Source organism: Bufo gargarizans, chromosome 5 (genome assembly GCF_014858855.1).
Source record: "Bufo gargarizans isolate SCDJY-AF-19 chromosome 5, ASM1485885v1, whole genome shotgun sequence".
NCBI classification, from domain to species: Eukaryota; Metazoa; Chordata; class Amphibia; order Anura; family Bufonidae; genus Bufo; species Bufo gargarizans.
This window is the reverse complement of record NC_058084.1, coordinates 390,664,925-390,684,560: the sequence shown is the minus strand read 5'-3', so window position 1 is coordinate 390,684,560 and position 19,636 is coordinate 390,664,925. Positions and strand designations below refer to the sequence as shown.

The window sequence follows — 19,636 nt, the reverse complement described above, 5'->3', positions numbered from 1 at the left end:
GGGCAGGGGTTTGATTTCTCCCACTTTATCACCCAACCTGTTTGATACAGAGTCTGAAACAAGTTTGAAATAAATTATTTTCTAGACATTCTTTTTAGTCTCCCACGATTAGAAGATCATCAAGGTAGGGGATTATTAAGATGTTCTGCCTCCTTAAGTGAGCCACTACCTCTACCATTATCTTTGTGAACACCCTCAGGGCTGAGGTGATCCCAAAGGGGAAGACTTGGAACTGAAAATGATGCAACTCTGTTAACAGACTGCAATACGAGGACATTTTTGCGCTCTCTCGCATACCGGAATATGGTAATACGCATCCTTCAAGTCTATTGATACTAAAACGTCTCCTTCTTTTGTTTTATGGTGGTTTTTATGGATTACATTTTGAACTTTTCGTATTTTATAAATCTGTTCAGACTCTAAGTTTATCATCAACTGAAATCCTCCATTCCTTTTTTTAACCCAAAAAACGGTTGAATAGTAACCTGTCTTTTGTTGAAGAGGAGGAACCGAGATAATAGCCTTCTGAGCCAGAAGATTCTGGATACCTTCTTCCAGTTTTTCCTGGAGAAGAGCTGATTTTTTTTTAATGGGTGTCACTTTGAACAGGTTTACAGGAGGAGGAAGACGAAAGGAAATATAGAGTCCTTTTGATAGGATATTTAGAACCCTGGGGTTCATGGTGATAGTTTCCCATTTTTTTTTACAAAGAATCTCCCCCCTACCTGAAGCCTGGCGTCATTTTTTGGGCTTTAATAAGAACCCCCTGCTTCTCCCAGTTTTCTGACTTTATTGACTGAAAGGAACTTCCTTTTTTAGTTTTACAAAAGGGAAACTTCCTTTTGTTTGACTCACGTCCAGGACCGTCCAAGGTGTATGGTCTCGGTCAGAGTCCAAGATACCCATCAACATACTGGAGCTCCGGGCCATTCACCTGTCCCTTCTACATTTGACCCGTCTCCTCCAGGGCCGGCCGATCAGGGTACAGTCAGACAACCCCACTATCAACCATCAGGGAGGAACTCACAGTCAAGCAGCGATGGCGGAGTCAGCCAAGATCCTGCGGTGGGCGGAGACCCATGTGTCAGTTCTTTTGGCGGTCTACATTCCGACGGGGGATTTCCTCAGTCGGACGACGGTGGACTCGGGGGGAATAGTCTCTACACCCGGAGGTGTTTCAAGCGATTTGTCTCTGGTGGGGTCAACCAGAGGTGGACCTGATGGCTTCCAGACTCTATCACAAGCTCCCTGTCTTCTTCTCTCGAACAAGAGATCCAAGGGCACACTCGGTAGATGCACTGGTAGCACCATGGGACGGGTTCTCACTAGTGTATGTGTTTCCGCCTCTCCCTCTTCTGCCCCGTGTCTTGCGCAGGATCAAGATGGAGGGCATCCAGACGATCATCGTGGCTCCAGATTAGCCTCGTCGCACGTGGTACACAGACGTCGTTAGTCTCCTAGGAGACACTCAGTGGCGCTATACGCTCAGGCCCGATCTTCTGTCTCAGGGTCCTGTCTTCCACCAGCATTTAGAGTTGCTACGTTTGATGACGTGGCTGTTGAAACCGCCATTCTGAAGCAACAAGGTTTCTCTGACAGGGTCATCCGCACCATGATTAAGGCCAGGAAGCCGGTGTCGTCCAGGATTTATTATTGGAACTGGAAATCCTCTTTGTGTTTCTGTGAAGAACGTAGCTTCCCCCCGCTACGCTTCTCTCTCCCTGTCCTCCTTTCCTTACTGTAATCAGGGCTGGATTTGGGCCTTGCCCTGAGTTCCTTGAAGGGGCAGGTATCAGCACTTTCAATTTTCTCCAGCGCCCTCTGGCTCTACAGACTCCGGTTAAGACATTCCTGCAAGGGTTGGCCCACAACATCCCTCCTTGGGACTTGAACCTGGTGCTAGGTTCCCTCCAGTCGGCTCCATTTGAGCCTTTAGACACAGTTCCTCTCCGTATTCTCTCCTGGAAGGTGGCCTTTCTGGTAGCCATTACTTCCATCAGGTGCGTCTCTGAGTTGGCAGCGCTGTCCTGTAAGGAACCCTTCCTTATTCTGCACCAAGACAAGGCAGTACTCCGTCCAATACCTTATTTTCAGCCGACGGTAGTCTCTGCCTTCCATGTCAACGAAGACACCGTTCTTCCGTCGTTCTGCCCCTCTCCTTCGAATCCTAGGGAGAGGGCTCTCCACCAGCTGGACGTGGTTAGAGCTCTAAGGATCTACTTATCTGTCTCAAGAACATTCCGCCGTACAGACTCTCTGTTCGTTATTCTGGAAGGTCCTCGCTAAGGTTTGCTGGCCTCCAAAGTGACTATTGCCAGGTGGATCCATTTGGCAATTGCTGTGGAGTGCCGCTCCCGGGGCAAGGCACCGCCTCTCGTATCACTGCTTACTCGCACAGGGCGGTGGGCGCGTCTTGGGCTCGCTTCCACCAAGCTTCAGCTTCACAGCTGTGCAAGGCAGAGATGTGGTCATCCTTGCACACGTTCACCAAGTTTTACCAGGTGCATACTTTTGCATTGGCGGATGCTGTGCTGGGTCGCAAAGTCTTGCAGGCAGCGGTGTCTTGAACTTCCGCCCCGTGGACTGCTTTGGAACGTCCCACGGTCCTGTGTTCCCCAATGAACTCGCCTGTAAAATCTCTTTCTCGCTTAGTTCATTGGGGGACACAGCACCCACCCGTTATTTTCCATTATGACCGCAGGTGTTAGCGGTTTGTAGGCCGGTGGGGTCCTCAGTTCAGTTTGGCCCTTTTGGCATTACTGGTTTTCTGGTTGCTTTTATGTTTATTTCTTTCTCCTTCCCCTACTGCTTGGGCACAAACTGATATGCTCTCTCCAGGCTGGAGGGGGTATAGCCGGCAGAGGAGCAGCTAACACTTTTTTGCCTAGTGTCGCCTCCTAGTGGCAGCAGCAGCTATACCCACGGTCCTGTGTCCCCCAATGAACTAAGCGAGAAAGAGATTTTACAGATGAGTTCACAAAAATCTAGGTTTTTTTTTTTACTCATCCAGTCCTCTAGTGTTATTTTACAGTTTTTTGTTCTCACCACCTCTTTTATGATGAAGCTTCTCCCCCACATGTGAGCTGGACTGGAGCAATTTTGGGGATATTTATATGACCACTGCACCTCTGATTTGTATGTACTGATTGTGATTTGTAAGTGAAGAAGGGGCAGGACCCCGATATGTGTTTTATGTATAACTTATATCACAATAAAGACCACTCTTATTAGACCAACCACGGATTCCAGTGGTCTTTTTAGTTTGCTTTACTGTTCAGCTTTCTCTGCTTGCTCAGGAATAAAATCTGTTGTGTTATATTATCCATCATATAATTGGTGTAAATGTGGCCGTTACAGCTATATTATCACTAAGGGCCCCTTCACAAATGCCCAGCAATCCGGCTCAGTTTCGTGGTGTCTGCATAATTATTTTGCATGCTGTCTTTTTCTGCTCTGCGCCGTCAGTTTTTGGACACTTGGGCCTGTGCGCTAAGTGCTCATACAGACATATCAGTTGGGTTCCAGAAAAAAAAAACTGTCCAGACACTGGCTGTGCAACCATCCATAGTGCTATCTGTTCCTTGGTTAATTGTATTGTATGGGTTGTAATGTTCGCACTTATCTGTCATCCAGTGATTGACATTTCTCCTGTTTTCTCCTCAGGTTTATGACATCATGTTGCGGGATGAACACTTTTATCCCGCGTTTCGCCACAACGCTCTCTACATACGAATGCTTGCAGAGCTGGACATGTTAAAAGAGCCAAGCTTTAAAGGATCTGACGATGGAGATGGAGGTAATAAGCGGCTTTCCCGGTGAGGTTGCCTATACGATTTCTAGGTAGTCACTTGTACACTGTGTGATAGATAACGAAGCACTCACTTCACATCTATTCCTAAATAATTTATTTTAGCATATATTATTCATAGCTCCATTAATGTTGCTGTATTGATCATCGTGCACTGTTTTAGGTTGTAACAAGGCGTATGTTTACAGGGTGAGTTTCATGGAACTCCACGCTCCTGCCCGCAGTGCCATCGCATGCACAGGGTCACTCGCAGCCTGATCCTGTACGGTAACAGGGGACTGAAATAATCCATTCACTGTCTCAGAAAACCCTGGAAATGGCGCTCATATTGAGTGCGGTGTTCCTGAATACGGAAGTGCTGCTTCAGCATTCGGGCAACCCTTGGCATCACCCAGGTCAGTTGTCATTCCCTGTGCAGAGGGGTCTCGGTAGCATGCAGACAAAGACGCCTTCTGTGGGAGGCCACAGGGCAGTTACAGCTAGGTGTAGGACATGCAGGCAGCCACAATCCTGTCAACCTGCGGTGACCAATGGCTGCACAGGTTTAAAGTAATCCCTTTGTTAAGGTCCATTCACACGTCCGTAAGTGTTTTGCGGATCCGCAAAACACGGACACTGGCAATGTGCATTCCGCAATTTGCGGACCGCACATCGCCGGCTCTATAATAGAAAATGCTTAATCTTGTCCGCAATTGCGGACAAGAATAGGACATGTTCTATTTTTTTGCGAATGCGGAAGTGCGGATCCGCAGATGCGGATGCGGACAGCACATTCCGGCCCTATTGAAAATGTATGAGTCTGCACCCGTTCCGCAATATTGCAGAATGGATGGACCCATATTGCGGACGTGTGAATGGACCCTTAACTGGCAAAGTCGTGCAGCCATCGGCCATTGCAAGTGGGAGAGGTTGCAGCTGCCCCGTGGAGACCCAGCCTTAAAGGGGTTCTCAGGGACTTTTATATTGATGGCCTGTCCTTATGATGGGTCATCAGTATCAGATCAGCAGAGGCCCGACTCTTGGGACCCCCACCGATCAGCTGTGTTCCAGTAGCTTGGATACAGGCATCAGAACTCCACGGCTCCGTCCACAGTGTAGTGGACGTAGCTGGTTACAGCAGCACTGCTCCCGTTCAGTCATGTTTTAACCAGCTCCTTTCCCAACACAGTGGATGGAGACATGTAGTTCTGGTGCCTGTTCCCTTCACCGAAGCTATTGCAGGACTGTAGATCTTTGAGAGTCGGGACCCCTGCCTGTCTGGTATTAATTATCCGAAGGATAAGCTGTGAGCAGCTTAACCCCATACAGAAGCATCTTTCATTAACATTTTCTGATATCTGGATGTATTTATTCAACGATATGTCTTCCTTTTCTCTGGTTTTGGGACTGTGTGCTTTTAAGTCTTAGTGACTGTGAGTATAGTGATTCATTGTAACCGGAGAAGCTGGGACCTGCCTTGTGCTATGACGCCCTCTAGTGGCCAAAGCCATAGCTCTTCTTAGAGTTTAAATAACGGTTATTGGGTCTTTAGTTATATAATGCAGAACAGAGTAGGTTACTGTTAATAACATGGAAAGTAAACGGTTGTGTAGTACAAAGCTGATTGAATGAGTTGTCACCATACCTAAATTTTGATTCGGTTTAGATTCGGTTTAGATACAAAGAAAAAGTTTTGCGATACTCTATACCAGCAGTCAGCAACCTTCGGCACTCCAGATGTGTTGAAACTACGACTCCCAGCATGCTCCATTCACTTTTATGGGAGTTCTGAAAATAGCTAAGCAGGTGTGCATGCTGGGAGTCGTAGTTTTACCACAGCTGGAGTGCCGAAGGTTGCTGATCCCTGCTCTATACTAAGCGAAAAAATAAACTTTTTAAACAAAATCTACATTTTCTTTGCTTTCTGACACCCGTAACGTTTTATTTTTGCTCTTCAGAGCTGTATGAGGGCTTGTTTTTTGCAGGACAAACAGTTTTTATTTGTACCGTTTTTGGTGTACATACAACTTTTGATCACCAACTTTATATATATATATATATATATATATATATATATATATATATATATATATTTCATGACTATGAAAATTGTAGATTCACACTGAAGGCATCAAAACTATGAATTAACACATGTGGAATTATATACATAACAAAAAAGTGTGAAACAACTGAAAATATGTCTCATTCTAGGTTCTTCAAAGTAGCCACCTTTTGCTTTCATTACTGCTTTGCACACTCTTGGCATTCTTTTGATGAGCTTCAAGAGGTAGTCACCTGAAATGGTTTTCACTTCACAGGTGTGCCCTGTCAGGTTTAATAAGTGGGATTTCTTGCCTTATAAATGGGGTTGGGACCATCAGTTGCGTTGTGGAGAAGTCAGGTGGATACACAGCTGATAGTCCTACTGAATAGACTGTTAGAATTTGTATTATGGCAAGAAAAAAGCAGCTAAGTAAAGAAAAACGAGTGGCCATCATTACTTTAAGAAATGAAGGTCAGTCAGTCCGAAAAATTGGGAAAACTTTGAAAGTGTCCCCAAGTGCAGTCACAAAAACCATCAAGCGCTGCAAAGAAACTGGCCCACATGCGGACCGGCCCAGGAAAGGAAGACCAAGAGTCACCTCTGCTGCGGAGGATAAGTTCATCTGAGTGACCAGCCTCATAAATCGCAGGTTAACAGCAGCTCAGATTAGAGACCAGGTCAATGCCACCCAGAGTTCTAGCAGCAGACACATCTCTAGAACAACTGTTAAGAAGAGACTGTGTGAATCAGGCCTTCATGGTAGAATATCTGCTAGGAAACCACTGCTAAGGACAGGCAACAAACAGAAGAGACTTGTTTGGGCTAAAGAACACAAGGAATGGACATTAGACCAGTGGAAATCTGTGCTTTGGTCTGATGAGTCCAAATTTGAGATCTTTGGTTCCAACCACTGTGTCTTTGTGCGACGCAGAAAAGGTGAACGGATGGACTCTACATGCCTGGTTCCCACCGTGAAGCATGGAGGAGGAGGTGTGATGGTGTGGGGGTGCTTTGCTTTGACCATGAAGGAGAGTGATGGGGTGCTGCGCCAGATGACCTGAACCCAATCGAGATGGTTTGGGATGAGCTGGACCGCAGAGTGAAGGCAAAAGGGCCAACAAGTGCTAAGCATCTCTGGGAACTCCCTCAAGACTGTTGGAAGACCATTTCAGGTGACTACCTCTTGAAGCTCATCAAGACAATGCCAAGAGTGTGCAAATCAGTAATCAAAGCAAAAGCTGGCTACTTTGAAGAACCTAGAATATGACATTTTCAGTTGTTTCACACTTTTTTGTTATGTATATAATTCCACATGTGTTAATTCATAGTTTTGATGCCTTCAATGTGAATCTACAATTTTCATAGTCATGAAAATAAAGAAAACTCTTTGAATGAGAAGGTGTGTCCAAACTTTTGGTCTGTACTGTGTGTGTGTGTATGTATATGTATATGTGTGTATATATATATATATATATATATATATATATATATAAATGAAAAAATTGGACTGCACTCCAGGCGTATCTTCAAACAATGTGTGTTTATTCACCCATATGTGGCATAGCGACGTTTCGGCTCCAACTGAGCCTTTCTCAAGCTATATATATATATTAAAATTGGCAAAAGGGTTGGTGATTTAAAGTTTAACATTTCGTTTTTATTTATTTATTTATTTTTACATTTTTGCTTAACTTTTAGCCTCCTTAGGGGATTAGAACCTGGGATCCTTTGATCCCTTATCCTATTAACCCTAATAGAGATCTATTACGGTGAATAGGATTTTTTTCTGAACGGGTGCGGACCCATTTATTTCATTGGGGCCTGCAAAAGATGCGGACAGCACAGAGTGTGCTGTCCGCACCCGTTGTTTCATTCCACAGCCCCGCAAAACATATAGGAGCAGGTCTATAATGGGCCGTACATGTATGGCATTATGCGTCAAAGGGGTGATGTGAGGCATAGTGTGGTTTATTTTTTAACCTCTGTATGCCCCTTATTAATTGTGACATCATCACCATGTTGCCCATTATATGAGAACATAATGGGGGTCACTTGCTACTACTATGCGACACATGGAGGTACTAAGTAATGGCTCATTCACACGTCAATTTTTTTCTGAACGGGTGCGGACCCATTTATTTCATTGGGGCCTGCAAAAGATGCGGACAGCACAGAGTGTGTTTCCGTTCCGCAAATTGCATAACGCACACAGGCGGCATCCGTGTTTTCTGGATATGCAATTTGGCAAAACACGACGTGGTCGTGCGAATACGCCCTAATAAGACCATGTGCCTGACATTAATACAGGCACACAACATAAAGCACATACCTACAAAACTGACATCATGAAAGGTCCTTTAACTTATCAGATTCCAGTCAAGTAAGAATCATTCAGAAACTCTTCACAAAAGTGTAAGGCTTTTTAACGTGTATCACAACTCTCTGCTGTAATGAGGTGTGCTGGGTTTTCATCCGTGAAATGCGTTAGAGATCTTATAAATGATGAGAAATTCAAGCTCAAGATCTGAGAGCTGTATTTTATTCTGTATTCTGCTGATATGCAGTTGTCACCTACCACTGGGTGGACCACTGGTCCATCATTGCTCCCACCTTTAATGCTACGGCTAGGAATAGCACCTACCCTAACACCCGACTTCTGTAGAACTGTGGGCTCTTGCACGCAACCGTGTAGTGGGTGCGTGTCCGAACTGCATTTTTTGTGGATTGGAGGCAGACCGATTTATTTCTATCGGGCCACAAAAAGATTCAGACTGCAGACAGATGTCACCCACGTGGCTGTTCTGCAAATTATAGAACATTTCCTAATCTTATCTGTTTTGCAGACAAGAATAGGGATTTCTACAATAGGGACTGAGGAAAGTGTGGGATGCACAAGTCCACTAACCATATTTTGCGGACAGACGGCCGTGTGCTTGAGCCCAGACAAAGACCGCTGAGCTTTATTTACAATGGTCGGTTAATTTTTAATTAGAATTTTTTAAATCCCTCCTTGCATTATCATGTACCTATATACCGTATTTGTCGGACTATAAGAGGAAATTTAGAGGAAAATAAGAAATTTTTTTCTTTTTTTTTTATCAGACCCCCAAGCTTTGTCACCCACAGTTTAGAACCCCCCCCCCCCCCCCCCCTCCAGTGTCCATCAGCCTCAGATTAGACCCCCCCCCCCCAGCATCCATCAGCCTTGAGTCAGACTTCACCTCAGTGCGCTGCGCACTCGGCAGATCCAGGGCTCACCTCTTTCTGCCTGCGCTGCGCTGTGACCTGAGGTCACACAGCATCAGGTTATAGTGGGCGCCTACGTGCACTGCTTCTGGCACAGTGCCGAAAGGGGTCCAGAAGTAGACCAGGGAGGGTGAATACAGCAGGTGCAGCGCTTCCCTCACCCCTCCGTGCGCCTCCTGCATACTCATTAACATTCGGACTATAAGACACACCGCCAGTTTTCCCTCACTTATGGGGAAAGAAAGGGGCATCTTATAGTCTGAAAAATACAGTAATGTTAGGTGTGGGATGGGTTGCTGTATCCTGCCTATTCATGTGATCACCAGGAGGACAAAATAACCAGCCCCACTTCTTCCCCAATAGTCTGCTGTTTAACCCTCACAGCTACCGATTTTTAACCCTTTGCCACCTAGTGTCTTGAGACAGTTTTCACACAATTAACATACTGAACAAAACTGAATTCACATTGTGAAATTGCACCCGGCAGCACTTGGTACTCATAGGCAGTTCATGCAGTTTTGCTTCCTTGTGTAATATTTTGGCAATGGCCAGGCACGGTGGGGCACATTTGCTTAGACTGGCATTTACACCAATCTTAGTTCCCACTTGCGCTGCCTCTAGAAATTCTCTAATGTATGATGAAGTGTGTGCCTCTAAGCCAGTCCTTGCGCCTGGCAGGAAAAATGCACCAGCCCCTGGCTGGCATAGTTTTCCCCCAACATTTACACCTGTTTCCACGCATAAATGTTAGTAAATTAGCCAGGCACGGTACTCCGCCGACATGCCCCCACTTACCACCCAACTGCCAAACACTGCATAAAACCGGCCGTGCAACTAAATATTGTCGCCCATCCAGTTAAAAAAAAAGAGGACTTGCAACTATTTTTTTTAACTAAAATAGTCACAAGTCCCTTAGTAAATGACCCCCCTTGTGTGTTAAAACAAAAAACTCTCCTGCTCTGCTCGTCCCAGTCCCTTAGGCATGTTTCTGGCATGACTCTCAGCACATCATTGCTGCCAGCCAATCAGTGGGTTCAGTAGTGACATGTGCAACCAGATGGACACATGCCACACGAACCTTGGATGACCACAACAGGCTAGTGTTGTTGTTTTTTTTTTGGTTTTGTTTTTTGTATCCAACTTTTTATATTTGGCTGCACTGTACCTAAAAAGAAACATCCGCTCACCTGCTCTCTAGCGCTCAGTTCCAGTCTCTCCTTTCAGTGATGCTTCAGGTCCCAGACCTGTACATGTCCAGATAGGGTTATGGCCTTCACCGTTATGGCCTACACTGGCTTTATTGGTGGCTTGTCCCCACGTAGCATCACACTGCTGGGTCACGCCACCACTGAGCCCAGTCACTGGCCGCAGAGTGCTATATACAGGCCTGGGACCAGAAGCATTGCTGAGCAGTGGTGACTGCACTGTAACCTTTCCCTTGGATAAAGCTAAGGTGAAATGTACGTCAGGGAGTTGTCCTCTTTCTCTCTCCCCACTGATAGTAGGGTTAGTGTACTGTATGTTTGTATTGGGTAATATCTGTTTATACCACTCTGATTGCTGTTAGCGATACTTATTGGGATGTCCCCAAGTTGGAGCCACATTGTCTGGACCATGACTGGTGGGGGACCCAGCATATGTTTTGGCTATATGTTAGTTGAGTATCAAATCTTTATTACTGACCTGCTATAGATAACTGTGCCGTATCCTATATTACTAGCACTTTGTTATGCGTTGCCTTGTTAATGTGCATATACTATTAACTTTATGTATATGGGATGTGGTACATGCAATATAGGCTGATAGTATCTGTGTGTGTGTGTGGGGGGGATTTTGGCTCTACAGTTCTCCACCGCGGATCTTATGATGTGCCTATGTGTTATATTGTTTTTTTTTTGTTTTTTTTAAACCAAAGTTTATTGATTTTTATTTGTCAATTCAAAAATCATAGATTTGGTGTACTCATTTCCATTGAATACAGTCAGATATATATATATATATATATATATATATATATATATATATATATAAAATAAAGAGACAAACCATATAAGGGTCTATTCACACGTCCGTTGTTTCTTTCCTGATCTGTTCCGTTTTTTGCTGAACAGATCTGGACCAGATCTGGACCCATTCATTTTCAATGGGTCCTGAAAAAAAATCTGACATTGTGCTGTCCGTTTTTTTCAGGACCCATTGAAAATGAATGGGTCCAGATCGGTCCAGATCTGTTCAGCAAAAAAACGGAACAGATCAGGAAACATAAAATAACGGCGTGTGACAATGGACCCAACTACCACCCTCCATCCCCTCTCCCTAGCTTTCATGCGAATCAGGTACCATCTCATCCCTACCTATCTAACTCACCTATAGACACCCTAGTTAAAGCTGATGAGAGTCTTACTGCTCCAGTTTACCCAGAGTGCCTTTCATTTGTTCCAGTAAGTACCAGGACTTTGTTTCAAGGGTCTATTAGACTTTAATCTCAGTTGTGAATCTAACACTTTGACCATAAAGTTTCCTCCACCTGGCCATCAATCTCTGTAGTGCCTTATCTGTGTTTGCTGCTGCCAAATGAGAGTTCCCTATGCAAGCACCATTTCACCTGAGTGAGTATTTCCTCCATCAAGGGGCGGTCTGTTGCAGCCAGTTCTTGAGTATGCACCGTTTCGCCGCCAAAATACAAACATGCACTATTTGAGCTATTCTCGTGCCCTCAGGGTAGAAATACAATAAGTCCGAGAGCTAATGTTATCCGTATGTTTAAAGTATTTTTAAGCCACTCCGCAAAGGCCGCCCAGAATTCTTTTATTTTCGGGCATGCCCATAAACCGTGGAGCAAATTAGAATTTTCCAGGCCACATTTAGGACACTGTGTCATTTTCTTTGCCAATATTGAGGCAGGCGTATTGTAAAACCCATATATGGCTCTATGCGCTATTCTAAATTGGGTCTCCCTCCATACTTCATTGGGGATCACCTTCCTTAGACCTAACCAGCCTTTTAGTATGTCTTCATGGGTCCCTTCCTCTATAATCTCTTTATCCCACCGTTTAAATGGCAATAATGGGGAGACCACCTGCCACTCCTCTTGTAACTTATTTTGCAAGTCTGACAATGACGTCGAAGCTGTGCCTCTTAGTAGGTCAAACCTGTTACTGGGAAATTCTTTCCTCATTTCCATCAGTCTAGGTTTCAAAAAATTGTAGACTTGGAGATACGCTAAATAGTGCCCAGTGCTCAATGTGAACTTGCTACGCGTTTCTTCAAAACTAAGGTATCGATGCTCGGTACTATGCCATAGATCACTTACTGACCTTATTCCCTGCATCCTCCATTCACAGAATTGTTTGTTGAATCTGCCTTCCATAAACTCCGGGTGGCCCCATATTACCATATATTTGGAAAGAGTGAAAGAGAGCCCGTACTCTTTCCGAACCGCCTTCCACGTGGCTATCGTGTCCCTTACTACAAGACTTTTTTTATATTAGGCGGCAATTTAGCATATTTCGTGTGTAGGAGTGCTACCAAAGACCACGGAGCAGCTAACGCCGTCTCCAGATTATAATTGGAGTAGCTATTTCTCCCTGAGATCCAGTCCAGAGCATGTCTAAGGTTGCTAGCTAAGTTGTATCTCCGCATGTCAGGGAAATTCACTCCACCCTTTTCCCGTGTTATATTGTTTTGATATAATTATGTGCAGTAAAGTCAACTTTTTTTAGATCACATGTGTGGTTTAATTGGGTGGGTATATAGTGCACTGTAACCGAGCGGCGGAAAGCAGGTTAGCGCAGTACTGGCCAAATGCAAAAAGTTGCCTAAAGCTGGAATATCTCTTTAATACCAAACTTTTTGCCCCACAAGGTGTTAAATAACCCACTAAATGCAGAGTTTGACATCCACAGAGTAGTGCTGTTGCGTGACCTGGCCCGTGGAGCTGTGCTCTACAGATCCTTATGGCTGGGAATGGCCGGCTCTTCACTTGCTGCAGGTGCACAGGCGTTTCCAGTATGATGTTTATGTTGCAGCCCGATGGGGATTACAGGCTGTGATGTTGGGTGTGTGCTGTTCTATGTTTTGCATGCTTCAGCTGATGGGATTTTTAGTCTTGGTTACAATCGCTGATTAACCCTCTGCATTCTAAGTCTTGCTTTAATTAGTTTTTTTTTCCCCTTCATCCATAGAGTCTTTTAATGGATCGCCGACGGGCAGCATCAATTTGGTATGTAATTCTTCCCAAGCTGTACAGCATGTCCTGTCTACAAGTGACCACAAAATGCGTGTGCCTTCTCTGCAGCTTGCTGGCACACCGCTGTTTTCTGGTGCAGTCTGGCTGCAGTTTGCATGTGATGTAGGTTTTGCAGACGGAAATGCAGCAGGTTTGGGTTTTTGTCACAGTTGCAGTTACGTTACATCACTTGTTGCAGCGTGACCACATTCACAATCCTTATTTGCAGGGGAAATTTATCTAAACTGGTGAACAGAAAAACGGGCTTAGTTGCCCATCGCAGCCACTCAGATTTCACCTTTCGTTTTCCAAATGAGCTCTGAAAAATGAAAGGTGGTTTCTGATCGGTTGCTATGGGCAACTAAGCCCGTTTCCCTTTTCACCAGTTTTCATAAATCTCTGCAGTGTTTCATTGCAATCTTAATGTTTGTGCAACCAAATTTGCTGTTTAGCCCTTTTTAGTCATTAGGGTTCATTTACTAATGCACTGGCGTAAAAAAGTTACATGAGCCAGTTTTGGGAATTATAAAATGCCTGTGCAATAATATTTTGTCGCACATGGTGTTTCTATTGCATTGGCCCCGGCATATTCACTTACATTTACACTGGTTTTAGGCATAATTGATCACTAAAATCTACTCCAGTTGCAAAGTCGAGGATGAACAGCACTCCTTAGTGTAAGTGTAGTGGGTGCTCGTCTCCAGGAAGGGGGGGGGGGCTGAAATCCCCCATAGGTAGTGTGAACAATAAAAATAAGAAAAAAATAAATAAAAAGGAGTCGGCACGTCCAGACTTGTGGAATTTAAATCCAGATGCAGCGTTTTGGCTTTTTCACTCCAGGCACACAGACTGCCATAGATGTGCCTGATTTATGACGAGACACACATCTTGTCATAAATTCTGAGCATCCTCCGGCAGTGCAGGCGGGAATCAAAGACTGGCGTAAAGGGCAGGTCTTTGTAAATGACCCCCATTGGTTCAACAGAGAAGATGCAGAGGATTTACAAGCAGTCTGACAGCAGTCTTGACCCTGAAAACTGCTGACAGTGCTATATAGGTGACCAGGGAGATTAGTAAATAGATCTGAATGACGGCGAAATCCAACTATTAATCCCACAGACACCACATTTGCAGGTCCTCTCAGCACTGAACACTTAACCAGCCTACGCGTCTGAGTGACGGCTGTAGCATTACATAAAGATTACATTAGGATTAAAAATTTGTATTTCTCTGTCTCAAAACCTGCATCTGCTCGCCCAGTTATATATGCAGCGCCCTCTGCTGCTGTTATATATATATATATATATATATATATATATATATATATCTAAAGAGCTTATACCAAGATTGATGTAAAAAATAAAAATCAGACATCATACAGTATGTGACAATCTTTCTCAACAAACTTGGAACCAGCCCTGTACCTCACATGGATCTAGAGATCTCCCCATTCATTGCTCCAATTGCTGTTCTAGATTTTCTTTAGGCTGGCAGGGGTTTGTCCTTTTTGCTCTAGCTCTTTCCCTGTACGCACCACAGCTTCTAATAGAAAATATGGCTGGTGACAATTGAAGATTTAAACTGAGCATGTGCGACCAGCTCAGTAAGATGAAGGACTCCAATTTCTCTCCTGGTTAAACATGTAGATTTTTTCAAACAAATGAGCCTAAAGGGGATGGATGGCCACCAAAAGGCAGTTTTTTTTAAAACATTTTTTAACATATGTCATCTTGGGCCACTCATCTCAGAAAATGTCAAGCCAAGAAAAAGGATAGGACACATCTGTATGTGGTTTACTATGATTCCAAGGCAGTGTGATCCCAATAGGCTTGAGTGGGAAACTACTTGAATAACACTTAATTCACATTATTGCTTTGTGTGGGTAGCACATCAACTCGGAGAGAAACGGAATCTTTCCATAGAACAAACATTTAAAAAGAAAATTGACTGTCAATTTTTGAGCGGGAAGAATGTCATTTTGAAGACCTATTTTCAGGAGAGGTCATCAGTATCTGCTCTGTGGGACCCTGGCTCCTGGCACCACTACTGATCAGCTGTTTGAAGAGGCCATGGTGCTCTGAGTGCTGCGGCCTCTTCCTAGGCCAACAATGTCACGTTCACTGGACACATGGCCATGGCGCAGCTCAGTCCATTCAAGTGAATGGTCCTGGGCTGCAATTCCTATCACAGCCACCATCCAGTGAACGGTGCTTTGCTTGGAAAGCTGTGAGGAGGCCGCAGGGCTCACCTTAGAGCCGTGGCCTCTTCAAACAGGGTTGCGAGTGTCGGACCACCACAGATCAGATACTGATGACCTACCCTGAGGATTGGTCATTCATATTATACTCCCAGGAGAACCCTTTTAATTGAACTTCCAGTTGATGAAAAATTGAAAGCGTCTTCCAGTTTTACAACGCTGAGATGAACCTCTGATGGTCACCGCTACATGGACAGGGAGGAATATATACGTCTTATGCCGGCAGTCTGAGCCTGTAAACTGTGTTCATTCAGATAAGATTCTTTGGGCTCTTTTTAAGAAAAGCTTAAAATCCGGCACTTGCGGGTCACCCGCTGAGCCCAGAGTACGAGGCGCTGTATAAAAAGCTCTGTTTTTAGTGGACTGATCTGTTGACCATAAGAAATTATATCCGTCACTCACAATGTTGTTAGCTGACCTTCTGGTGGAGGAAAGTCTCTGCCGGCCCCAGTGAATGGCATTCTTGTGTTATTACCGTTGAAAGGAACGTTTCACTGAGTGAGAAGGAAACATTGGTGTTGGTACGAGGTCCGGGAAACAATAGTGTGTATATGAAGGAATCTTTGACTTTCCTCTCGGTGTGTAATGTTTAGTGCTATTCTGGGACTGCCGTGCTTGTGCAGGTGTTTGAACACTAGCAGATTAGTTGTTTCTGGCCCGGCTCCATGTCTGGAGTAAATGCCTACTCAAATAATACAGCTCCCCTGTGTCACTCCGTTACAATAAACAGAACAGGCAATGAATTGGGGGAAAGGTCATTCCGAAGGTCACAGAGTTGCACAATTTTCATCACTTTTAAAGGGAAAGGGGCATAAAAGTAGAAATTAATGCTTACTGGGCTGTGTTTGATCTAGAAATGTCATGTTCTTTTTTGTCTATATAATTTATTTCAGTTTTAGGAGGATTCATTAGTTTTATACTAAAATGTAACTTCTCTTTCAAATGTTTTTTTTTCAGTCTCTGGATGACCTGTCCAACGTCACCGCTGAAGAGCCAATACAAATCCATGCTTTTATATCTGACACTGGTGAGAGATCGTACTTTCTTCTACCATTTTCCTCTTATTTTTTTTTCTGTATTTAGTTTGCTGTCATCATTTCTCTCCTGTGTGCACTCATCTGTCATCCTTTCAGTTTCCATAACCCAGCACTGGAGATAGACCACTAGTATTAGCAGAATGACTTCTTGGGGATTCACCTGGTGTAAAGACCATTGAAGATTTTGATGGGGCAAGTGTCGGGCCAATTATCATGAACAAACATTAGGACCAATGCTCATTCCCAATAATTGCCCATGTAAAGAGGCCACAGATTACCCGATGAACGAGCAAAACACTGAAGTCATTATGGATTTGTCACTCCACTGATGAGTAGGCAGTTATTGGGAAAGAATAGTTTTTTCCAAATAATTGCGGATGGGGAGAGAGAGGGAGAGGCGGATGGGGAGAGAGAGGGAGGGGCGGATGGGGAGAGAGAGGGAGGGGCGGATGGGGAGAGAGAGGGAGGGGCGGATGGGGAGAGAGAGGGAGGGGCGGATGGGGAGAGAGAGGGAGGGGCGGATGGGGAGAGAGAGAGGGAGGGGCGCATGGGGAGAGAGGAGAGAGGGAGGGGCGCATGGGGAGAGAGAGAGGGAGGGGCGCATGGGGAGAGAGAGGGAGGGGCGGATGGGGAGAGAGAGGGAGAACAATTAAGAGAAAGGTTTTAAGTAGAAATGTGGACGTCTCTCCCATCCGTCCCTCGCTCTCTCTCTACATTAGAATGACATAGCGTGTACCTGTTCCTTCAGACTGCACATGACCCTCACCTATTTAAGTTCAGTGTTTTGAGGCAGTCGTTATATAACATTTGACATCCTTTGAGCACATATTTTCACATATCAATACCCATATCTGCTGGCCAGTATCAGAAGCGCAGTCAGTCCCAGGGCATTGTGATTACTGCACAGTGCTAAATGTTTTCCTGAACTATAAATCTTGTAATAGGCAAGTGAAATACCATGTGAATGATTATACCAGCAGCTTGGCGTGAAGAATGTGTTCACTGTCCGCCCCGATGAGAAGCCAACACATTCTTAAAATGCTTCAGACTACTTTATCTAATTCCCAATGCCACTCTGCTTCTAAAGTAGTTAATGTGTTATTTATTACATTCATGTGTAATTAACACTTTGGGACAATTTATCAGGGGGTTCGGGTACATGCACGTCCAATACCCGTTTTTTGCGGGTCGGATGCTGACCCATTAACTTCCATGGGGCATGCCGCCCGCAAAATTATAGAAATGATCCTATTCTTGTCTGCATTACAGGCAAGGAAAGGACTGTTCTATTAGGGACGGCCGTTCTGTTCTGCAGAATGCACACGGCTGTTATCCGTGTTTTTGCAATCCGCGATTTGCGGACCACAAAGCAGCCAACGGTTGTGTGCATGAGCCCTAAAGCTGAAGGGGTGTAACAAACTGGTGCTCCGAGAGCTCTGGCCAGCCCCTCAGTGCTCCACTAAGGACATTTACATATGAATAAATGCAATTTTCCCAGCAATCAGGCAGTGGATTAGGTATCGCTATCAGCATGATTAACCCTACCAGGCTGCATGCCTGGTTTTATAGGGTTGATCATGCTGACAGATGATAAACAGGATATCCAGATTAGAAAACCCATTTTTAGATACCCTTTTAGGGAATTCTTGGTCAAAGTGTAGAGCGGTTACAAAGAGTGTTTCTCGCTCCGGAGGGCATGCCTTTCCCACATTACATAAATAACTACCGGTAATTAATTTAATGATAACTGGGTAATGCCTAACTTCATCACAGATTACATTTGCTCAATAGGAGTCCTAATTTGGGGAGGGGGAAGGGGTGCATTTTAATCAGGGCATTGTCAAGAGACACTTCTAAGAAGTAGGGTTTGTCCAAAGCAGAGGACCTCTTTAAGCCTTAAATGGGGTTCTCCAGAGCAATATTGGCTGCAGATTGTCTTGTCTAGGCCCAAAAAACAAGAACCTATAATTTAGGCAAATTATTTATTTTAGGTAACATCCATGAAATTGGTGAGGGCTTGTTTACTTCTGTATTGGAGATTTAATTCACAGCCTCCAAAGTAGATTCTGTCAAAAACAGTGGAGAGAAGAGACCTCCATGGAGGACTTCTTTCTCCACTTAAAAAAAAAAAGAGGGTATACCCGAACAAAAATTGAACACTATTATAGTCAATGGGATTTATTTGGCTCCTCCGGGTCAGTTATATGTTGAGTCCTCATTTTTGTTTTGCACCTGGGCAATGGAAATTAGTAGAGTAAGTGTGGAAGAGGCCTGAGACACAGGATACACTCAGCCAGGTCTTTATGGTTTTGTTTCTATTTCTACCTATGACTTTTCTGATTATTGAGGTGACCCACAAAAAGCCCACCTCTTCTTTGTGTAGACCACAGCCATAAATCCTGAAGCTTAGGAACATAGGGTTGTCTGATTTATTTTCATTCTCTGCTCATTCCACCTGTCATTTCATGCTTTTTCTTCTACCCTTTTTGTATGTGCATTTGTCCCTGTACATTTTAATCTACCAGTTCATGTTGACTGTGACCCATATGCTGTGGCAGGAGTATGTAATGAACATGGGAAAACCTATGCACTGTACGCCATCACTGTCAAGAAGCGAGATGGCATTCAGGAAATATGGAAAACCTATCGGCGTTACAGTGACTTCCATGATTTCCACATGCGGATCACTGAACAGGTATGGCCCTAGGCTTTTAAATCATGTTTTCAGGGAACCGTACACGTGACATTATTAAGGATGCGTAGAATTGGAAAAGTGTATGGCATATTGATCGCACATTCGCTATAAACGTGATAGACTGCAGCCACATCTACATTCATGTTGCATCCATTTTTTTTTGGTTTGTTTTTTTGCAGACCTGTTGACTTCAATGGGTCCATGAAGCACATTTTGTGGCCAAGTATGGGACATGTTCTTTCCCTTGCGGAACGGCCATACAGATGCGGAAGTCAATGACTCCATAAAAAAAAAAAAACTGATACGACATGGATGTCACACGGACGTAATCCATGATTTGCA

General features: G+C 44.4%; 1 protein-coding gene across 3 annotated transcripts in view; it reads left to right on the top strand.

Moving 5' to 3' along the window:
- Positions 1 to 19,636, top strand: part of SNX13 (sorting nexin 13) — a 153,427-nt gene that overhangs the window by 111,219 nt on the left and 22,572 nt on the right. For 2 of the 3 annotated variants that reach the window (XM_044295792.1, XM_044295793.1), the window contains exons 15-18: positions 3,664 to 3,796; positions 13,262 to 13,299; positions 16,520 to 16,589; positions 19,125 to 19,294. In XM_044295792.1, coding sequence (XP_044151727.1) covers positions 3,664 to 3,796; positions 13,262 to 13,299; positions 16,520 to 16,589; positions 19,125 to 19,294 — 411 coding nt within the window. The remainder of the gene's footprint in view (positions 1 to 3,663; positions 3,797 to 13,261; positions 13,300 to 16,519; positions 16,590 to 19,124; positions 19,295 to 19,636) is intronic. The other variant, XM_044295794.1, reaches the window with a different exon arrangement.